Source organism: Capricornis sumatraensis, chromosome 8 (genome assembly GCF_032405125.1).
Source record: "Capricornis sumatraensis isolate serow.1 chromosome 8, serow.2, whole genome shotgun sequence".
NCBI classification, from domain to species: domain Eukaryota; kingdom Metazoa; phylum Chordata; class Mammalia; order Artiodactyla; family Bovidae; genus Capricornis; species Capricornis sumatraensis.
Window position 1 is genome coordinate 82,323,991 of NC_091076.1, and position 23,914 is coordinate 82,347,904.

General features: G+C 43.9%; 1 protein-coding gene across 1 annotated transcript in view; it reads left to right on the forward strand.

Annotated features, from left to right (window-relative positions):
* Window positions 1–23,914, forward strand: part of COX10 (cytochrome c oxidase assembly factor heme A:farnesyltransferase COX10) — a 108,470-nt gene that overhangs the window by 19,998 nt on the left and 64,558 nt on the right. The window contains exon 4 of the mRNA XM_068977994.1: window positions 3,188–3,312. Within this exon, the coding sequence (XP_068834095.1) occupies window positions 3,188–3,312 (125 nt within the window). The remainder of the gene's footprint in view (window positions 1–3,187; window positions 3,313–23,914) is intronic.

Here is a 23,914-nt window from a genome sequence, read left to right on the forward strand (position 1 = left end):
TGCCGTGTGGCTGGTCCCTGCGGACGCTGTGCCTGGAGAGGCTGGGGCTGGGGGTGGTGGCATTTGCATGACTGAAGGTTGTGCAGTGTTACTCCGGAGACAGGAGTTACACCCAGAGCTAGGTATTTCAAGGGAGTTGTCTTGACTTGGTCTGGAACAGAGGGACCGGGAGACTGAGACCCATCCCACAGGAGGCTGCCCCTGGTGAAGCCACCCCTCCATTGGGACAGAGATTGGGCTGGCTGACCACAGGCTCCCTTTGACCTTTCGCGGTCCTTTTCTTCTCTGAGTTGCTGAATTGTTTGGCTCCTTTGCTGTGATCACTTAGGCTCATTCCCTATTGAAGGCCTGTGCCTGCAGGTGATTTGCTCTGCCTCCGTCGGCACCACTGCTGCCCTTCCCAGGCCCTTGTCCCGTCCCTGAGGCCCTGCAGGCCTCTCCCTGGTCCCTAAGCCATCTTCCCTCCACTCGAGTCCGTCCCCTGTGTCCAGTCTCGTCTTCCTCAAATGCCACCCTCTTTACAGTATTGCTGTTTTCTCTTACTGCAGAACAGATGAGCACAAGCTTTGCAGGTTAATATAGCACAAAGCTGTTATTTCATAGTTTCTAAAGGTCAGAAGTCCAGGCCTGACCTGGCCGGTTCCTGCTCAGGGTCCTCCAGGCTGAAGTCACTGTGTGGGTCGGGGCCTTGCTTCTCACCTGGGGCGCAGGGCCACTTCCGGCCCACCGTGGTTGGCAGAGTCCATCTCTCTGTGTCTCTGGGACTGAGGTCCCTGGACTGCTGTGCTCCTGGAGGCCACCTCGGCTTCTCTACCACATGGCCCCCAGGGAGCCCACTTCAAGGAGGTTCGCTTTCTTCTGGGCCAGCCAGGGCATGCCTGCTTGTGACTGTGTGAAATTAAAAAAAAATTTTTTTAATTATAGAGAACATAAGAGCTTCTCCCAGAGGAGGCAGGGAGACCAGAGACCATATCTGGTGGCTCCTCGTCAGTGATGTTGGCCAGTGGGAGGAGGTGATGCCGCCAGTCTTAATGTGAGACCTGGTGTTGGTTCCGAGCAGAGTAGAGGGCAGGGCTGCAGCTGTGCTGGGTGTTGGGGCTGCCTTCTCACCCCCCATCTCCCCAGGTGCCTGCGGAGTCTGTGTGGGGTAGACACCCACCCACTGGCAGGGTTGCTGTGGGGAGTTCATGGAGTGGGGCTGTCCCTCTTCCTTGGGCCTCTGGAGCCCCCCTCTGGGACTACAGGACAGCGCTCCTGGGCCTCTACTGGATGGGTCAAGCTTCATCGGCCACATTGATTTTCTGTTTATTTGTGAAGGGACAGAATACGAGATTACCAAATAAAATATAATTTCCAGTGTTATTAATGAAAGACTATATTACATTCACTTTTAATGAGATCCTGGTGTTGCAAAATGATTCCACGTAATGAATCCCCTGGAAATCAATGAAAAGTTTAATTACCATCATGGCAGTGCTGTGCGAGAATACTGCTTCGGTCAATTTTACAATTTATCAATTTTCTTTCCCTTTCTCTTTCTTTAATTGCTTTGATGAAGTAAAAATACATTCTTCGTTAGCTTTTGATCTTTTTTTGGAAATGTGTTACAAAAATTCAGATTTTTCCTCTCTAGTAATAATGGTCCCTGTCATTTTTTAATCTGTGTTACCATTTACAATTTGTATATTTTTAAATGAGGCAGTATTTCCATTTTGTAGATTTAATCATTGCTAAGTCTTACTAAAGCATTGTCCTTTTCTCTCTGTCAGTTTTTTGCAAACTACTTGCTATCTCTTCTCAGTTCAAGAGTTGACCCATTAGTCAAAAATTCGATGTTCTGTGTTTATTGCTCATCACCCAGTCAAGCTCTGGGGGCAAATAAAAAGAAAAACCATTGGTTTTGTGCAACTATATACCCTTTTTGATTTCAAACAAAGTGAATTTTCTTCTTACAGTATTTTTAGTTTGACATTTCACTGATAATGATACTGTCTTTTCCACCATGATGGTAATTGATTTTTTAAACCTATTTACAAAGCACAATACAAAATGTTGACCTGGTTTTTTTGATCCAAGTTTGTTCTTTATATTGGTAACTCTAGATTTTGCTGACGATATACTGAGAAAGTCATCCCTTTTATGTATCTGGTTCCCCATGGCACTGCTCTTGTTCCCTGTGGATTGATAGTCAAGCCTCTCAGATGGTCCCTCTGTATGTTTTAAGTCAGGGTGCCCACTGCTCCCGGTTAAACAGCCAGTGATAGACGGCTCCTCGACCAGACGAGTGCAGAGTCCTCAGCTTGCCGTTCTGCAGTGTGACAGCCGCCACCCTGCCTCCTCAGCCCCCCAGTAAATACTCTTCCTTGCCTGGCACAGTGGTGGCTCAGATGGTAAAGCGGCTATCTACAATGCGGGAGACCTGGGTTCGATCCCTGGGTCGGGAAGATCCTCTGGAGAAGGAAATGGCAATCCACTCCAGTACTATTGCCTGGAAAATCCCATGGGCAGAGGAGCTTGGTAGGCTACAGTCCATGGGGTCGCAGAAACTCGGACACGACTGACATATGGAGATAGATAGGTTGCCTGGGACAGTGGGATCCCCGAAAGTAGCGGCTAGCCAGACAGTCAGGGCGCCTGCCTCCATGGAGCTTATATTCCAGGCAGAAGCCAGAGAGTGACAAGCACCAGAAAGGAAGCGCAAGGGTGCTATCACCCTGGAGGGCTTCCTGCACATGAGATGATGGGGCAGTTCTCCCTAAGATATGATCTCTAAGGCAGGACCTGGAAGATGAGGAGGATCCAGCCATGGGAAGAGGCAGAGGGAATTAAAAAGTACAAGGACCTCAACGCAGAATAGAGCCTAACCTGCTCAGCACAATGCCCCATGTCCAGCACAATACTGATTGTGGATTAGGTACACAGTGAGTGTTTGTTGAATGAATAAGTGAACGACTGGATCTGAAACACCCATCTTAGTTTTTACTCTTGAGCATAATGGCATTTTTCAATAATAAACATAGAGTTTTTACTATCGGAATGATGTTCTGTAAAGCTTAATTTTCCCCTGAAAGGTCAGCCTGCAGTCCGTGCTGTTGCGGTGGGGATTGGCCTGCCTGAAGGCAGGCTTGCGTGGCTGGGACCCTCCGCCCTGCCTGGTGACAGCCCCTGGTTTGTTTCTGTGTTGCAGCCCTGGTCGTCAGCACCACCTCGGCCGGCTTCGCCCTGGCTCCAGCACCTTTTGACTGGTCCTGCTTCCTGCTTACCTTTGTTGGAACAGGCCTGGCTTCTTGCGCTGCCAACTCCATCAATCAGGTCAGTGCAGCACCTTTCAGCCGGGTCAGGCTATCGTTGCTTTTCTGAGATTGTCATATTGTGGCATTTAAAAAGAAAAAGAACCCTCCCAAATCACACCCATTGCTGGGAAGGTCCTGTGAGCCTGGAACACTGTGTCCTGCAAGGTCTGGGGCCCAGAACCAGTCTGTCTTTTTCTTTTCAGGTGAAAAGTTTTCAGGTATATTCAGAAGTGAGAGCAATAGAGTATCTTTCTCAAATGACCAGGGTTTGAGGTTGAAAAGTGTTTTAGAGTGACTTCCTTGACAGTCCAGTGGTTAGGACTCTGTGCTTCCAATTCACAGGGTGCAGGTTTGATCCCTGGTTGGGGAACTAAGATCCTGCATGCCACATGACACAGCCAAAAAAATAAGCTAATTAATTCAATTAAATTAAAATAGTTTATTTTTTTAAAAGCGCTTTAGAGCTATCAGATTCTCTCCTCTTTCCCACTTCAGGCACATTCCCCCAAGCTTACATTATTATGTGTTGTTCTTCCTTTGGTTTGACTTGTTTGCATTTTAAAACCACCACTATGCAAAACAGTGTATTTTAAACAAGCACATCCACCTTTAAAAAAAAAATTCTTTAATTCCTCAGTAAACTTGGCCCGTGGAATCAGAATATATCAAAAAAATTAATTAGCACATTATTTTTTAATGCTTCTTCCCCTCCCTATTATTTTAAATGTCAAAATAATTCTCTAAAATGCCTTCCCCACCATCCCCGCCCCGCCCCACCCCCTCCCCAGCCTGGTCACTGCAGTATGTGCCCCATCCTTGTGGCTTTCTCATAAGATATTGTGGTGGAAAAGTCTTGGCTAAAACGTAAAGAAAGTCATTCTCACCAGAACACCCAAGGGGAGTTGGCATAGTTTTAAAACAGGAATTGAAGTTACCAGCAGGCAAACAGCTTGGCCAAGTGGATGCATGCGCTGGTAGTCTGCAGAGCAAGAGCCTTTCCATTCGGGAACATCTAGAATCAGTGTGCTTTTACCATGTTATCAGCTGCTTGGAGAAAGGTCAGTGCATTTCAAATAAAGTTAATTTTCTGTTCCCCGATTTTACATCAAAACAGCGCTACAGGAGGTTCAAGCAGCTCTACCCACTGCCCCTCTCCACGCCCCTCCTGTAAACCACAAGCCATCTCTTCCTGTTGCACCCTCCCTTGTTCCCCAGCGAAGAGATTGATGATGGTTTCACAATGAACACGTTTTTAATGACGATTTGAATAAAAAGCAGTATAAGCAAAGTGGGTTTATGTGACTATTTGTGGGTCTATTTTTCAAAATATTTTTAAAATTATCACTTATATGTATTCAGTAGTTATAAATCCAGGTCCTAAGATTAATAATATCAATTGCTGTCTTCTGTTCCAGTTACATGGATTTTAATAGAGGCTTTGGGCAAAAGTATGGAGACTCAGAAAATAGCAATACAAGCTCATAAACATCAAATGGTCCCTAGATATTATAAAAGATGACACAGAGTGGGGGACTTCCCTGGCAGTCCAGTGGTTAGGACTTTGCTTTCCAAGGCAGGAGGTATGAGTTCGATCCCTGGTCAGGGAGCTAACATCCCACATGCCTTGAGGCCAAAAACCCAAAACATAAAACAGATGTAACAGAGTCAATAAACACTTTAAAAAATGATCTACATCACTAAAAAAAAATAAAATGATCTACATCAAAAAGTCTTTTAAAATAATAGACTGGCCTTGAGTTGGAGCTGTCTGACCCCCTCCCCCAACCATCACCACCAAAAGAAATAAAAAGGTGGGCAAGGATTCATGATGGAGTAAAACCATTCAATTGTAGCAAAGAAATATCTGGAGGAAATAAAGTGGAATGATTTATATTAGGCAGAAGTTTATTATGGAAGCTGAACACAAACCAAGGTTTTAGAAATGTTTTAAGTTGAAATGCGTTTAGATGGCCGTGTTATTTCAGTTTGCTCCAGGGGCTGAGTTGGGTTCTCTAGGTTTTAAACTGCTGGGGAAGCTGCAGCCTCCACAGGGGGATTCTTTCTGTGATGACAAATGCCAAGAGTCTTGTCCTGCCTCCTCCTCAGGCTAGTGTCCTAGCCCTGCCTGCCTCTCACGCACACAACTGTCCCGCTCTTCTTCTAGAACTTTCTCATACTCCCCACAGGCCTCAGCAGTGTTGAGCATGGCATCCACCCTCAGTCAGGGCTATTGGGCGCACAGATACTTTCCTCATCCTCTCCTGTTTATCCGTATTGCTTCCCTCCACTTGTCTTGGGCTCTGATTTCATTCAGAAGCATTGTAATACTTAAAAAAAACTCACTGATTTCCTTCGTCGGATTTCATCGTTATTATAGTGTCAGTTAGCTTCTCAAATGACAGTATTTTCTAAATAACGTTGGGAATATTTTAATTCTAGTGTTGTTAAGCAGTCTCATAAAATAAAGGAACATGAGGCCATTTTCATCAATGCTTTTCTTTAGCATCAAAGAGCACAAGGCCACAAGGATTTGCATGAGCTTTTGCAAGCAGGCAGAAAAAGAAACAGTCGAAAAGGAAGAGCTTCCTGCTTTTTTAAAGGAGCTGGCTTCCCACTAAAAGAGTGCAGAGGTGTGGTTGGTGTGCAGGACCGATCTCCAGCTTCTGATAGAGTTCTGTGGGGAGTAAATGTCCCCTGTCACATTTATAGAAGGATTCAAGTAACATTTCATTTTTTAAAAATATTTCTCATTGCTGTTATTCATTTAGTTCTGAGTGTTTTTTCTTTATACCCTACTTCTGTGATCTCTCTGTGTAAAAGTAGGAAACATAAAGCTTTGTAAAGCAGTTCTTAACCTTTTTCTTAAGGAGGGAAAATGAGATTTAGCTTCTGATATATGAAGTCCTGACTAATGCATAAAGAGATACATGTGTATGTAAGAAACCACTAACATGAAAATGTAAAAAGTAATTACACCCATGTTTTGTAAACCATACACATGGTTCATTTAAAGCTGTAGGGCAGCTTGAGAGTGGGAGTGCCTTCCAGGGATGAAAACAATCCATAAAATTCAGCGACTGGAAAATAAAATGTTATAGATGGCCTTGACTGATCTAATCTTGAAAACAGATAGGCCAAAAAGAAAAAGCTGAGTGAGCTCAAGTAGAATAGATTAACAAATTGAAAGATAAAAATTGTCAGAAAATTATCATCACAACCATTTTGATTGTTTGACATGACAGATACTGTTTTAATAAGCTGTAAGTGGGATTATAATTGCACTCATCTCACATGCTAGTAAAGTAATGCTCAAAATTCTCCAAGCCAGGCTTCAGCAATATGTGAACTGTGAACTTCAGATGTTCAAGCTGGTTTTAGAAAAGGCAGAGGAACCAGAGATCAAATTGCCAACATCTGCTGGATCATCGAGAAAGCAAGAGAGTTCCAGAAAAACATCGATTTCTGCCTTATTGAGTATGCCAAAGCCTTTGACTGTGTGGATCACCACAAACTACGGAAAATTCTTAAAAAGGTGGGAATACCAGAACATCTGACCTGCCTCTTGAGAAATCTGTATGCAGGTCAGGAAGCAACAGTTACAGCTAGACATGGAACAACAGACTGGTTCCAAATAGGGAAAGGAGTACATCAAGGCTGTATATTGTCACCCTGCTTATTTAACTTATATGCAGAGTACATCATGAGAAACTCTGGGCTGGAGGAAGCACAGGCTGGAATCAAGATTGCCGGGAGAAATATCAATAACCTCAGATATGCAGATGACACCACCCTTATGGCAGAAAGTGAAGAAGAACTAAAGAGCCTCTTGATGAAAGTGAAAGAGGAGAGTGAAAAAGTTGTCTTAAAGCTCAACATTCAGAAAACGAAGATCATGGCATCTGGTCCCACCACTTCATGGCAAATAGATGGGGAAACAGTGGAAACAGTGGCTGACTTTATTTGGGGGGGCTCCAAAATCACTACAGATGGTGACTGCAGCCATGAAATTAAAAGATGCTTACTCCTTGGAAGGAAAGTTATGACCAACCTAGACAGCATGTTAAAAAGCAGAGACGTTACTTTGCCAACAAAGGTCCATCTAGTCAAGGCTATGGTTTTTCCAGTAGTCATGTATGGATGTGAGAGTTGGACTGTAAAGAAAGCTGAGTACCAAAAAATTGATGCTTTTGAACTGTGGTGTTGGAGAAGACCCTTGAGAGTCCCTTGGACTGCAAGGAGATCCAACTAGTCCATCCTAAAGGAGATCAGTCCTGAGTGTTCATTGAAACGACTGATGTTGAAGCTGAAACTTCAGTCTTTGGCCACCTGATGCAAGGAGCTGACTCATCTGAAAAGACCCTGATGCTAGGAAAGATTGAGGGCAGGAGGAGAAGGGGAAGACAGAGGATAAGATGGCTGGATGGCATCACCGACTCAATGGACATGAGTTTGGGTGGACGCCGAGAGTTCGTGATGGACAGGGAGGCCTGGTGTGCAGCGGTCCATGGGATTGCAAAGAGTCGGACATGACTAAGCGGCTGAACTGAACTGAAGTGGGATTATTTTACTTATGTTACACATACATGAGTTTTTTAATAAAGATCAAGAGTGTATGTCCATAAGTGCATATATACAGGTTGAATTTTAATAATGATGCACTGCTTCATTTCATGGCTGTGCCGCAGCCGCTGAGCCAGTCCTCCACCCTTTTAGCTCTTTGCTCCTACACGTGATGCCACACACACCTTTGTTGTTAGAGGACAAAATACGGGAAGTAAAATTGCTGGGAGGAAGGCCACCAGCCAAAGCATGCGTGAAAATGGTTTAACTCTGGAATATATGATTTTAGCAGAATAATTAATTTCTAACATTCATGTAGTGCTTTAGCATTTACAGACTGTATTTACACAAATTATTATTTAAACCTTACAACCCTGTGGGGTAGGTGGCATTATTTCCATTTCTATTGTTAAACATTTTGTTTTACCATTGAATTATTCTTTTTTTAAAAGCAACATTGAAAAAATTATTGTGCCATTAAATCCCAATAAAAAAGATGAATCATTGTAAGTAAAAATATTAAATAAATGCCATTGCTTTATGAATGTGAAAAAAAGCCACAGGAAGGAAGGAACTATTATGCAAATTAAGTGTTTATTGTAAAATCTGTAAGAAACTATAAGTAAGTAAAAATGACATTTAAAGTTTTGTGTTTCGCTTGTGCCTGGCACTGTTCTGTGTGTTAGAGTCACAGTAGAGAAAAAGCAACAAGCCCTGCCCTCGTGGCCTGTAGCCCAGCACCAAATATATCCACTGCTTAACATTTTGATTTATGTTATTGCTGTATAGGCCTTTTTCACACACATACTTTCAGGCATATATTAAGATCTCACAGAAATGGTTTATGTAATATGCATAGTTTCTCTATATTTTTTCCTTTAAGTAGTATATCACGAACGTCTTTCCATGTCAATATTTGCCTTATAGCATGATTTTAAGAATCTTCTGTAGATGTACCATGATTTGTTTAATCAGTTTCTCCTTGTTTGACATTTTAGGGATTTTCAGTTTTTGCCCAGATAAATAATCCTGAACTGAAATTCTTATAGCTGAATCTTTGAACCCCATCCTTCACTATTTCTTTAGATAGATTGCTGAAACTGTGTGATTTCACTAAAAGAAAGTTAAAATTTAAAACGATGTGTGTTTTAAGTGCAGCTAAATTTCTTCCTGAAGGTCTTTTTTTTGTTTGCTTTAATCTGCCTATACTTCCATTTGGTGCCATGGATTGCTTGCTCATCACTGACACTGAAATCTATGCTGGGTTTATAGGTGTCCTTAGATGCTGCCCTTTTAATTCAAGGTGTTCTGATTACTCAGGAGGTAGAGTTGGGTTTTTTTTGTCGGGAGACTTTTTAAATGCTTATTTGCTGTTTCTGTTTGGCAGTGTGTGCCCATTTTGCCTTTGTTCAAGAGATCTTGCTGTCTGTAGACTGGATTAACTTTTGTCCTGTAGGGTTTGAATATGTTCTGTGGGGTTTGGGGGGTTTTTTCAAAATGCCGATGTTTCATGTGTTAACTCAGTCAGATCTTATAATTTTTAATAGAGGAATTCTGAGTCTCAGCACTCCTGACAGTTGGGCTGGAAAACGGTCCTCAGTACCGGGGGGTGTTTCCTAGTGCCCCCGTCTTTGCCAGCGGGGTGCTGTTGGCACCGACCCCCTAGTGTGACAAATGAAAATATCTTCAGACTTTGCCAAGTGTTCCTTGGGAACCACAGTCCCTCCGATGAGAACTGCTGCTTTGATGATGTCTCCTGATTTCACTTCCGATCCCGGCTATGGTTTCTGCCTTGGGCAGCCTGGCTCACATCTCTTCTGCCCACTGATGGCCAGGTTGACCCCACGGCCTGGTTCATGCTGCTGCTCATGTAATAACTCTTCATGCCCCTTTTGACTCTCAAGTGTTCCAATTCAGACAGGAAATCACCAGTCTCTCTATTCATAGTCCACCCACGCTTCACCTCTTTCACTGTAAATGAAAGTGAAAGTTTCTCAGTCACGTCTGACTCTTTGCGACCCCATGGACTGTAGAGTCCATGGAACTCTCCAGGCCAGATTATTGGAGTGCGTAGCGTTTCCCTTCTTCAGGGGATCTTCCCAACCCAGGGATTGAACCCAGGTCTCCCACATTGCGGGTGGATTCTTTACCATCTGAGCCACAAGAGAGGCTCATGAATACTGGAGTGGGTAGCCTATCCCTTCTCCAGCAGATCTTCCTGACCCAGGAATCAAACCGGGGTCTCCTGCATTTCAGGCAGATTTTTACGAGCTGAGCCCCAAGGGAAGCCCTTCACTATAAACGAGCTGTGCTAAAAGCATCTTCGTATCAAAATATCAGGGCTCAGGTGCTGGCTTTTCTCTTCTCAAGTGCACCGACTGAACCCAGGCCACCTGGTTTGCCTCACTTTCACCCTCTCTGTAGGCACCTGTTGGATCTACTGTCATGACAGTTGTTCTGGGTTGTGAGCACCTACAAATCAGACAGAGTATTTCCCTCTGTTACTACTCTGCCATCAGTAAACTGTTCAAGAAGTTTGATGAATTCTTTAGTTCTTACAATATCCCTGGCAGAGATCGATTACTACAGTTGTCACTTGCTTGCAGGGTGCGTTAGTTGCTCAATCGTGTCTCATTCTTTGTGACCCCATGGACTGTAGCCCACCCGGCTCCTCTGTCCATCAGATTTCCTAGGCAAGAATACTGGAGTGGGTAGCCATTCCCTTCTCCAGGGGATCTTCCCGACCCAGGGATCAAACCCAGAGTACCTGGCTCTATCAGTGGGCAGTCTGGTGACTAGAAATGTCTTCCTTCTATGAGTGGAGGTCGGCCTCCTGCCTTCAACCTGCGGGTCATCTTCTCCTGTCTGTGAAAGCGCAGTCCCTTCGTCCACATGACCGGTGCTCCCAGTCACTTTCCAACTGTGGTTACAGGCACTTGTGTTGTTGCAGGGGAACGCTTAACTCCTTGATACCAGTAAGTAGGATTCCCTGATGTCGAGCAACCATCCCTTCTTCCCATGGCAGAGAGTGGGCCAGCAGGGTGAAATTGCCCAGGAAGTCATATTGGAAAAAAGGAATATTTACGGGGGAAGTGAAGGGAAGTAGCAGGAAGTTTCCATCATAACAACAATCATAGCTGATACTTATTTCACACCTGTCAGATGCCAAGTCATGTTCTAAGCATTTCACATGTATTAGCTAGGGCTTGTTTAAATCTAGGTTTATAGGATTTCAGAAACTGACTCTTTTGAAAGATCAAATGGATGACAAATGAATTCATAACTTAGACTTAGCTCTAAGAACTATTGATGTTCTCTGAGACGTTATTTTGGAGAAAATTACAAGAAAGGCCCAAAACGTAAGTCAAGTTTCAGATCTGAGGGGTAGGTTATAATTAGAAAGGTAAAGGCGATAAGGCTCTGTTATCTTTGGGGTCTGGTGTATCTGTGGATGTTGAAGAATTTTTATGAAAGGAAATGAAAGAGATCAAGAGGTGTGAATGAAATGGGGTCAAGAAGAGACGTGTTTTTTGTTTGATACTGACAATGCTTGAGAGACTTTTCACGGCTGAAATAAGGTAAAAAGGAAGAGCTTTGGATAAAGAGCTCTGAATTATAGGGTGGGCAGGGCAGAAGAAAATCCACAGGCTTTTAAACTGCAAGAGGGGAGACAGATAAAGATTTTCCTGTTTTCCCAGCGAATACGAGATTAATATCTAAAGCGTCTCTTTCCATTTTCGCTTTCTCTGATGTTTCTTTTGTTTTGACTCTGCAGTCCGCCTTAAGCAATAGGAACTGACTTTCATCTTCCATGGTGGACAGAAGTGGTTAGGGAACCCGGTGTTGTATCCTGGGCGAGTCCAACTGATGTCAGCGAGCGCCGGTGATATGATTTATAGAACATCGTGTGTATAAGAAAAATCAATATACGAGAAATGTATTTTTTTTCCCGAATGTTGTGACTCGTTGGACTTTGATGTTTTAACTGGTAGGCAACTCACATGCCCTCCAAGACCTCTGAAATCCACAACTTGTGGCTCATTCAGACAACCTGGATTAGCTACTGCACTAGGTTGGATCTGCAGGGTCTCTGAGTAGCACATGGGAGTCTCCAGCTAAATGTGTTTTTCATAGAAGGCAAATGATGAGCATTACTGAGCAACATCAGAAAGAAAACGCACGTTCAATGCCGAGTCTCTTTTCCTGCATTTATATAGATAAAACCCCAAATAGTTCCTAAATTACATTTGATTCTTTGCTCCAGAATGATCCAGCTGAGTTGAGTGAGTTTGGCACTGGAGTTCATAACCTAAATACCTCCAGGTGAAGCTCTGCCTGCAGATGTAGAGACGACAGTAGTCTGAACGTGCGTTCATAGACAGTGTTTATGATTTACGTGCCGCATTAACCGGCTGTGCAGTGGCACCATCCCACGTGTTGTAGAAGAATGAAGTGACGCTTAGCTGTGTCGTTGATCACACGCCTGAACCTGGTGGGGTTGAGAGCAGAATTTGTGGATGTGACCCCTAGCTCGCTGCTGCTTCCTCTCACTCAGAATGTTTTAGTCTCAGCACCACTCAGATGCGGGCCATTACCACTGAACAAGTCACTTTGGCTCAGGTGACTGCTGGCATTCTCGCTGTGGAGCCCCAAGGTGAGGGGACCTTCATGGGCTGGTGACATCTCCATCTCTAGTGAGATGGGAGGATTTGAGGCACTTATCTCTGTGAAAGCCAAGTGCTCCATTAATGTAAGCTGTTGTGATTGTTGTTAATATAAAAGTTTGGCCTGTTTTGGGCCCACTTTGAGAATCTGGTCACCATTGTTTGTATCCAGTTACGGTCGTAATACAGAGAATGGCAAGGAGACATGTTTGTTTTCCTCAGTGTTAACCCAGAGCCCTGGGTTAGCCTTGCAAACTATAGTGTGTGTGTGTGTGTGTGTGTGTGAGTGAATATGCGTGTTTATTTATTCCTAGTGTGTGTGTGTGTGAATATGCGTGTTTATTTATTCCTTGTGTGTGTGTGAGAGAATATGCGTGTTTATTTATTCCGTGTGTGTGTGTGTGAGAATATGCATGTTTATTTATTCTGTGTGTGTGTGAATATGCGTGTTTATTTATTCCTAGTGTGTGTGTGTGAATATGCGTGTTTATTTATTCCTTGTGTGTGTGTGTGAGAATATGTGTGTTTATTTATTCCGTGTGTGTGTGTGAATATGCGTGTTTATTTATTCCTTGTGTGTGTGTGTGTGAGAATATGCGTGTTTATTTATTCCTAGTGTGTGTGTGTGTGATTATGCGTGTTTATTTATTCCTTGTGTGTGTGTGTGAATATGCGTGTTTATTTATTCCTTGTGTGTGTGTGTGAATATGTGTGTTTATTTATTCCTAGTGTGTAATACCTGCCCACGGTGTTTGAACATGTGGTGACTTAGGCTCAGCAGGTGTCATTTGTGCTCTGCCATTTCAGAGGCCTGTGGAGTTGTGTCATCAGTTCCAGTAAATCTAAGAAATATTGGTGAAAAATATTGGGTTTCCCTGGTGGCTCAGATGATAAAGAATCTGCCTGCAATTCAGGAGACCCACCTTCGATCCCTGGGTCAGGAAGATCCCCTGGAGAATGGAATGGCAACCCACTCCAGTATTCTTACCTGGAAAATTCCATGGACAGAGCAATCTGGCAGGCTATAGTCCATGAGGTTACAAAGAGTCAGACATGACGGAGCGACTAACACTTGTACTATTGGTAAAAAAAAGGTTGATAAATCAAAAAAGCAGATATTTAATTGAGACTCTCATGGAGATAACAGAAGTGAGGCTTATCTGCGTTTCTGGAGCTGGGCTTCGTGGCTGCATCTCTAAGTAGTGGGTCGTGCTTGACTGTGATTTGGGAGATAGAAACCTGCTTCCTCCCTGGCTGGCTCCATCTCACCAGCCAGCAGTGGTCAAGTTGAGTTTCTTCCCAAATTATCTTTCTTTGCCCGAAATCTTCAGTCGCGTTTTGCCTTTCCCAGTGGCTTGCTCGGAATCCCGCCAGCTTGTCTGCTCACTGCTCTGACCCACAGACAGCCCTCCTCCTGACCCTGCTGTTGTCTAGGTTAGATGGGCTCTTCGTTGATGGCACTGATGTCAAACCTGACCATGTAGACCGACCTTGGGAGACCATCTCATACTCTCTTTGCCTTAGTCCCTGCTTTTAAAGTTTAACACAGGAAAAAAAAGTGGATGCTTTAGTATTTATACTTTAGAATTGGAGTCATTTGATGGTTCTGAATTCCACACCAAACTCCCAGACTCTTGAAGAGGAATCAGGGTGTCGGCAGTGGACAGTGGAACAGGTCTGTGAGACCTGTGCTCTTGAAAATAGACCGACTTCTGAGAATCCTTTGTCTCCTGCTCTTTCTAACCAGGAAAGGAACTCCATACTGCTTTAGGCAAGCTATCAGACCTTTAAAATGTGTGTGTAAGGGATTAAAGTAAATCCTAAAATTCACATTGCCACGACCACCCAGCCCTGTCTTATTGATTTTCTAAGAAGTTTTAGAAAATGCTGTTTGGCAAGAAGGGGAAATTGCTTACCTGTGTGATTAATCTTAAGGAAAACCTCGCGCTGGCGTTTCCTTTAGATGCTATGCCAGATTTCTCCCGGAAGCAGCAATCACAAGGGGGAACAAAGACATTCTGAAGGATCTGAGTGATGGAACATAAAGATAGGATGAAACAAAAGAGAAAATTTAGTAGTTAATAAGATTTATGTATACTTTAACATAGAGTATCTTTGTACCTTAAAATATACTGTGTAACCTTACAATGCTAAGCTAATATGCTTTTATTCCAATGAGATTCCGTTAATCCTGGATGATGTTTACCTGCTAGCTCATAAAAAAGGAAACTAACGCTGAAATGAAAGTCTAGTGTGACATCCTAATATTTTCATTAGCGTACCTGAGTAAAAATTATGTTAGTCTGGTGTTGCGTTTAGCAAAACTATGGCTGATGATCTAGAAAATTGCAGCTGTTCATATTACTGTTATTAGGCGAACTAATAAGAAGGATTAAACAGTGCTGTGTATAATTACCTTAAACAGCTTTCTGAAGATACGTGAATAAAGATTTCTCTTCCAAAGTTAATGCTGTCAACTCCTAATTTAAAATAATGGGGATTAACTAAAACATCGGGTGTTAAGATTATAAAACTATCTTAAGTCCAGATTATCAATTCTTATAAAAATATTCAGGGATTTGGTAAATTAGGGTATTAGTAAGGGACTGAGCATGGATTCTACCCCTACCCCCTTGATTTTCACTTACTCTTGAATAAATGACTGAATGGCAACATAGCTTATTTAAATAAGCATGTGGTTAACCTGGAACAATTAGACAGGCCTTCAGTTCAAAGTCTGACATGTTTTCACAGAAGAAGAAAAACAGTTCCTAAGTTTTTTAGCAGAGACATATTTAGCCATCCTGGCTTAAGTACAGTCAGCTTGTATTAAAAAATGACCCTTTCCCTAAGTGCTCAGTGAACATTTATTTAGGCTTCAGGACTTTGCTTTAATGCCTTTGAAAGTCAGGAATATGCGACTGAACTAGTTTTCACTTGCACAGAATTTTGTTTATTCTGCTTAGTTCAAGTCAGAATTATCAAGGGGGGGTAGGCTGTTGAAATCCCCTTGATGTTCCCCTGCCTGGTGGAAAGAAGTTCTTTAAGTAGTAGGAAATGGCTATGTCTTCTTGAAAGTTATTTTCAGGAAGGATCCTCACACAAGTATTGACTCCTTTCATGAGTGATCAAAAAGAGCAGCCTCCAGTGTGGCAGAGGAAGGCAGTTGTATAAACAAGTGCAGTAAAGCAATACAGCACACCAGCTCTACACAGGGGCAGAATTCGGGCCATGCTGTAGGTGTGCAAGGGAGGGGTCGAGAGGGGTCATTTCAGCCTCTGGAGGTCAGGAGAGCCTCTTGGAGAAGGGGCCAGAGCCTCTGAAGGTGAGGTGGACACTTACCAGGTAGATGCTATGAGGGGGGATCTTTCCTGGCAGCGAGAAGGTCATGAGTAGAGACCCAGAGGCGTGAAACATCAGCCAGAGGGTGCGTGCCCCTCACAGCACAGCAGAAGCCTGAGGCATGGGGTGGGGAGGGTGTTGTGAGGGTCCACGGCGGCTTTGAGGGGTCAAGCACCCAGACTCCCCTATAGGTGCTGGGCAACCGCTGGTGGGTGGTCGTAAAGCCATCACACCCGTGTTGGCTCTCAAGCTCTTGAGAGGGTAGAGAAGAAAATGCTAGCTTTGACCCACGGAGGCTGTGTGGTCTGGTCCCTTTCTAGCCCCCAACTCCTTCCCCTGCAGGGATCGCAGCTCAAGTGCTAGCCACACGGCAGACACTCCCTGGGCACCTGTGTCGTGTGCTGGGCTGATAGGAAGGTCGATTCTCTCTGAGTCTACATGGAAAAGCAAAAGATGGGCAATAGATATTTTAACAAGGAGACACCACCAGGCAGAGGAGAGGACCGTGGTGAGCAGAGGCCGCGGCAGTGCAGTGGCAGCACGCCCCCCCCCGCCCCTTGACTGCTGCCCTGCATCACGCCCACGCTGTCCTTCACAGCGCTCTTCACAATTTGTAAGGATGTGTCTGATCACCCCCGTCTGTTTATCTGCGCAAGAGAGGTGCTCAGAGAGGTCAGGAGCCTGAGGGCTGAGCCCAGGCTCGCTGACCAGGCTGGTGTACTAGCTCTGTGTCTACCTGTGACCTGGGCACCTAACTTTCCCAACAGAGGAGGTTGCTGAGAAAGTTAAATGACATATTTGGTTCTTACAGAGGGCCTGGTACTTAGAAAGTAGGCAATTGATGTTAATTATTATTACTTTGTATTGGGCTTCCCTGGTGGCTCAGATGGTAAAGAAGCCGCCTACAGTGCAGGAGACCTGGGTTCGATCCCTGGGTTGGGAAGACCCTCCCGGAGAAGGGAATGGTTACCCACTCTACTGTTCTTATTAATAGGAATTTATTGAATGAGGAAAGGAGGTAGGCAGATTTTCTTTCTATAAAAAATTGATTTAGCTGTTCTGTGAAGCAAAGCTTGAGGACAAACCTGTTCAGACAGGAAGCAGATATCGTGACAGCCTGAAAGGGCGCCATTAGGAGAGGTATCAATTTAGAGGACTTGATCCTTAATTCAACGTCCTAGTGCCGAAAAGAAAAAAGTAAAAATGTAGTCGCTCAGTTGTGTCCAACTTTTTGCAGCCCTATGGACTGCAGCACTATCTGTCCTTCACTGTCTCCTGGAGCTTGCTCAAACTCATGTCCGTTGAGTCGATGATGCCATCCAACCATCTCATCCCCTGTCTCCCCCTTTTCCTCTTGCCCTCATCTTTTCCCCAAATCAGGGTCTTTTCCAGCGAGCCGACTCTTCTCATCAGGTGACCAAAGTATTGGAGTTTCAGCTTCAGCATCAGTCCTTTCCATCCAATGGATATTCAGGGTTGATGTCCTTTAGGATTGACTGATTTGATCTCATTGCTGTCCAAGGGACTCTCAAGAGTCTCCTCCAGCATCACAGTTCAAAAGCATCAAATTTTCAGCGCTCAGCCTTTATGGTCCAACTCTCACATCTGTACATGACCACTGGAAAAAACAAATACTGGGTAGATGTGGAGTGGTGGATAGAGTGTCATCTAGTGAGGTGAGGAACACAGAAGAAGGAGCAGGTCTTGGCAAATAAATGATCGTTCAGTTTGGGCGTTTTTTTTGGTGGTGGGGGGACGCTGCATATTTTGGGTAGAGATGGGTAGAGGCAGCAGGAGACAGAAGGAGAACATGGAGCTGAAACCGGAAGCTGGGGGTTGTCATCAGACGAGAGTGAAGGAGTCGGGGTAGGGGAGAGCAGCCTGGACCTGAGAACAGTGGAGCGGCTGCAGTCTGTGAGCTGGGAGTGGCGTGAACATCCAGAGTGTTTCCTGTGATGGAAAGATAAAGATCTTGGACAAACAGAAGGAAGTTATGTCAGAGATGGGTGATGGATCAACTCAGTAGAACCCCAGGTGCCCTCTAAGGGTTGCCCTTCTCCCCCTGGCAACCTTGCTCACCCCGCTCCAGCCATGCAGCTTTTTGTCACCATCCCCTACCCCTCAGGAAGTCTCCTGCCCAGGAGTCCCACAGGTTCCCGCGCCCATCACCTCCTCACAGGTGTCCAGGCTTCATCCCACCTTCCGCTTCTGGAAAGGGCGCGCCCACCCTCTGCACTCCTCTCCTCTCCTGTGATGAGTCCTTTGGTTTCTTGTCTGTTTCACCCACTTGTAATGTCGGCACCACAAGAACAGAGCCTTGGTTTTATCCTTAAAAATTGGCCGACACATCGTAGGAGCTCGGCATTGAATAAATTGGTGATGAATGTTGCTTACTGTTTGGCGAGAGAACTGATGTCAGAAAATGACACAGAGACTTTCCTGGTGGTCCAGTGGCTAAGACTCCATGCTCCCAGTGCAGGGTCCCAGGTTCCATCGCTCGCTGCTCAGGGAACTAAGATCCTGCATACTGCAACAAGATCGAAGACCCTATGTGCTGCAGCTAAGACCCAGAGCAGCTAAATTAAAAAAAAAAAAAATTTAATGACACAGATAAACGTAAACTCACAACTGTGGTGAGCAGTTAAGGCGTTCAGGACGCACAGAGGAAGGTGATCAGGGGGTGATACTGGAAGCCTATGTTTGACCTCAGCACTCACCTGTGTCTTCTTGTGGATGGCATCTGGCTGGGCAACCCCCTTCCCGATAGGCTGCCTAGTTCCTGGGACTCTTAACAGTGTTTGTAGGAAGCAGTCTTGCTGGAAAGTGAGTATAGACATGCCTCAGAGGTGAGGGATTTCTTCTTAAAGCTGTTCCGTGATTGCAGGGAACCCATCTCAGTTACCCTCAGCAATTTTTTCCTTTTTCAGAGGCAGATGCTTTCTCTCCTTCTCCCACATTCTACTTCTCATCAGGCTGCGTGGTGGCCTTGATGAGCTGGAAGGCGAGTGCCCGGGAGCAGCTGCTACATTTGGCCTGAATCAGAGCAGGACCTGTGCAGCTAGAACCTCTGTCTCTTTTTCAGTAGACACTTAGGTTTTCCTGGGCAATTTCCTGAGCTTTCCATGTGAAATGTTGGCTCAATTTTTTTTTTTTTAATCCCATGTAGACCAGACAAAACCTGCCAGTGGATTGAATTTTCCCTGAACATTCAAGGAAAATCTTTGGTCACCCCCAAGTCTGGCCTTTGAAATAGGCATAACCATTTATATATTATCATTTATCAACACTTTTTTTAAGAAGAAGAAGAAAAAAATCTGCCTTCTGAAAATAGAATTCTTCACAGCTGAATGGTGGCAGTAATACTTTTCTCCCCTTATTTTCATCACGCCATGAAAAGCGAAGCACAGAATATCTCAGTAGATTAGATAGAATCAAGCCGCTGAATCTTTTGTTGTTGTTGTCTAGTCACTAAGTCATGTCCGATTCTTTCGAGACCCTATGGACTGTATCCTGCCAGGCTCCTCTGCCTATGGGATTTCCCAAGCAGGAGTACTGCAGTGGGTTGCCATTTCCTTCTCCAGATCTTCTTGACCCAGGGATCAAACCCATTGGCAGGCAGATTCTTTACCACTGAGCCACCACTGAATCTTAGCTTGGAGATGAAGTGCCTGGCTTTCTTGAACACCTGTGTCTTCTCAAACTGTACCATAGAAGAGCTCATTATTTTCAGTTTTAAAAAAGGACGTGTGGTATCGCTTTAGCATCCAAAAGGTAGAGTGGAGGAAGGTCAGCTGAAAATTGCTTCAAGAAACAATTTGAAATTTTTCAAATTGGAAATTTCAAATGTGTTTACAATTATTTCTCCACCAGTGGTGGTGGTGGCATTATGTTTCAGAAAGTGCCATTAATTGTAAGAGAGTACCACACAGTATTCTATGAAATTTAAGTCCGTTGAGCACCAGCACCTTCAAAGACAATAAAAATTCCAGCCTGCATTTATCTATCCCCCTGTGAGAAGTTACTACAATGGATATTGTATCATTCCATGTGAAATTCTTTACCTTAATCGTCTCTCATTTATTTGCAGTTGTCTGAGGTCAATTTTCCATTTTGCAGTTGTCAAACAGCTGTCAAATTAAAAGACCAGATCCTGTGTTAATTTACATTTCGTGCCATTCCATATTAGTACATTTCTTGGCTTAAGTATTTAAATAGTGATCCACATGTCTTAATCAGCCTTTCCATGATTAGCCCATTTTTTTCCCTACAAATGTCCACCTGCAGATGAAGTATGATACTCTAAGTATCTTTATTCTTTTCTAAGTGTAGTTTTAAACAATTTGCATGAACTTTTAACAAAATCACTTGAATTAGCCAGTAAAGTACACTGTTCCTTTCACAAGAAGAGAAAATCATATCAATAGAAACATGTGATTCTTACTTTTTTTGTCATGCCTGTTTGCCTCCTTACTTTTATCACTTCAGTCAAATTGAAATCTAAACAGTCATTGAACGTAGAATTCTGGATTTGCTTTCTAAATATCTGCAGAGGAGAGTGTAAGAGTAAAGAACTCAGCATTCATTAATAGTTCATTGATCAAAGACTTGTCTCTGGGTGTACCATTGATGTTTTTTACTACAAAGTGTCTGAGGCTGCCAGCAAATGACATTGACATTGTCATCCTCTGTGAAAGAGATGTTAAAAGGTAAAGTGAGGTGTCCTCAATATTTTAAGAGTTTATTTGAGCAAAAATCCATGCAAGCTGGGCAACACCAAACCAGAAGTGGTTAGGGGTGCTAACCACTAAGCAGAACCAAGGAAAGACTTTGCACAGACAGAGGCCAGTAAAACCAGGAAATGGTCTGATTGGCTGTGGCTGCAGGGATCACCTAATTTGGGAACCTGGCTGGCTGTTTGTGATTGGCTGTTCTTATGTACTGAATCCTTCACCTTGAGACATTTACAGGCTTAGGTTCTGTTTTGGCTATGCATGCTGCTGAGATATTAGAGATACCTCAGTCTAATGGGCTCCTTGTTTATTGAATTCAGAAGAGGTCCACACTAGGTATTTGAGGACTACGTCAGAATTAAGTAGTTTGATGGAAGAATCGCAGTCATAAACATACGTAATTCTTAGTGACTTGATAGAAAACACCTTAAATGGTTTTTCTTAAGTACAGCCATTAGAGATTTGTATGTGGTAGCACAAAAATATTCCCATATTATCAATATAATTAACCTTTTACACTAAGATCACTTTTTTCCAATCTCTTGTTTGTTTTCTTCTCAGTCATTTTATTTTTAATTGAAGATAATTGCTTTACAATTTTGTGTTGGTTTCTGCCATACATCAGCGTGAATCAGCCATAGGTACACATATGACCCCTCCCTCTTGAACCTCCCTCCCACCTCCCACCCCATCCCGCCCCTCTAGATTGTCACAGAGCCCCGTTTGTGTTCCCTGAGTCACAGCAAATTCCCACCGGTAAGATCATTTAAATCAGTATTTGTTGAGTCCATGTTTTCCATAGACTTTTGTGTTAGGACTTCATTTAACCTCTTCTGGGTTTTTATGCCTTCTACTGTCATCTCATAATTCCTCTTTGCTTTCTGTGACACCATTTTTTAGGTTGCATGTTATGTTTTACACATCTGAATGTTCCCTAGCCTTTGAGCCCCTTTTTGGCTGTAAGGGCGTTTTTCACTTATCTTAATCCCTGGCGCCCGGCACTCACGGAAGGCTGTTGAATGGGAAAATGAGCTGGCAAATGATCAGGTAGCTCAGTGGTCAAAGGGGCCTAAGTCAACATTGTTGCCCTGGGCATTTGTTATTTTAACCTCATGGCAGCTGTTAGTTAAAAAAGTCACATTTTACAAAGTAGAGAAGAGGATAATCCTATTGTTTGTACAGATTGTCTCGGAAACTTATTAGTCATCTTTGAAAGGGTTAGCATTAAGATTGTGATAAAACAAGTTATATTAAAATTGAGTAATACTGCAGGGGCAGATAGAATAATCAAGCTTAAGTTAATGATGATGTAAAAGTTATTTCTAATACCACAGTAGGTTTTCTCACACAACACTAAAGAGTGTTTATTCCTTTCATCTTTGTCATTCGAAGACTTTTAAAAATTATCCTTCACCAGTTGGTATTACAAAATGATTTGGAGGTCGTGAATTCTGTGTTCTCTGTGCTTACAGCAAGTAACTATTTAGTGAAAACCTAGTCCACTGATTCATTTCCTCATAGAAACTTCGTGGGGACTTCCCTGGCTGTCCAGTGGTGAAGAATCCACCTTGCAATGCAGAAGACTTCACAGCAAATGTTCTGGCTAGTTGAAGGCATCCAGTTCACTCTCAGCCTTTAATACACACGCGGGTTCTATCCTGGCCTGGGGGACTAAGTCCCCACATGCTGTGGGGCAGCTCAGCACACACGCCACAACTAGAGAAACCCGTGCATTGCAGCAGAGACCCAGTGCAGCCAAAAGAGAAAGAGAGAAAAAAACAATTTTACTGGAGGGAAAAATTAGATAAAAAATAAAGAAGCCCAGACTTTCCACATATCCTGCTGCCCACTCAGCAGTTCCGCTTGGATTTCTGTGAGATGCCAACAGAAAGGCAATGTCTAAAACCCAGCGTCTGGTTTTCCCCCAGAAACCTGCTCTGACTACCCGTCTCAGCTGCTGTCAGTCCAACTGATGGTTGCTCGGGCCAGAGACAGGAGTCATCCACAGTCCCCGGTTTTCTCTCAGACCCCATATTCAGTCCACCGGGACATTATGCTGATTGTGTACAAACACACACACAGCGGTAGAGGTTGCAGAGTGGCTGGAGGATGGTTGGTATGACTTGCCTGGGTTATGCATAACTTCTCACTGGGGTTTGCTGCTTGTCCGGCCTGTTGTCAGCACAGCATTCCGGTGCTCAGTCCTTTCTGACTCTGTGACCCCATGGACTGTAGCCCACCAGGCTCCTCTGTCCATGGGATTCTCCAGGCAAGAATACTGGAATGGGTTGCCATTTCCTACTCCAGGGGGTCTTCCCCACCCAGGAATCGAACCTGTGGCTCCTGTGGTTCCTGCATTGCAGTCAGATTCTTTACTGCTGAGCTGCCTGGGAAGCCCCTGACGTCCCAGGGTGACCTAAAACCCGAGTGAGATCAGCCGTCCTCTGCTCCAAGCCTCTCAGGGACCCCCCCCAGGCCCTGGTGAGCATCCCACCTCCTACCCCCAAGTTCAGTTTCTTCACATCAACCAACACACTTTTCTCATCTTACTTATCTTGAAAAAAATGAAAGTGAAAGTCCCTCAGTCGTGTCTGACTCTTTGCGACCCCATGGGGTATACAGTCCATGGAATTCTCCAGGCCAGAATACTGGAATGGGCAGCCTTTCCTTTCTCCAGGGGATCTTCCCAACCCAAGGATTGAACCCAGGTCTCCCTCATTGCAGGCGGATTCTTTACCAACTGAACCACAAGGGAAGCCCAAGAATACTGGAGTGGGTAGCGTATCTCTTCTCCAGTGGCTCTTCCTGACCCAAGAATCAAACCGGGGTCTCCTGCACTGCAGGCAGATTCTTTACCAACTGAGCTATCAGGGAAGCATCTTAGGTCTTAAGAGAAGGAGACCAGTCTTGCGTTTGAAGTGTGTTAAGTACAAGTATCTATCAGTCATTGTACTTTCTTGTTTGTCAGCGGCCAAGGTTGTCCTGGCATGTCTTTTGTCTAGTTCAGCATGAAGACATTTTCTTTTCAAATGACATGTAAAGGCCTTTGGTGTGTGTAAAATTTGTTACAGATATTTTTCCAATATTGCCCTTTATTTACATTTATTTGTTATTTTGGAGTATAGGGAAGCCTTACATTTTCAAATATTCAAATCTGTCATTTTGTGATGGTATCTCCCTTGGGAAGGCTAACTAGAAAGGCCTTCTACCTTACAAAAAAAAAAAGGTTATGAGGTGGTGATTTAACTTAATATGGTTTTAAGTTGTTAGCTTGTCCTTCCAGGGATCATTTTGAACTGCCAGTCTTAAAATAGCTACCATTCTA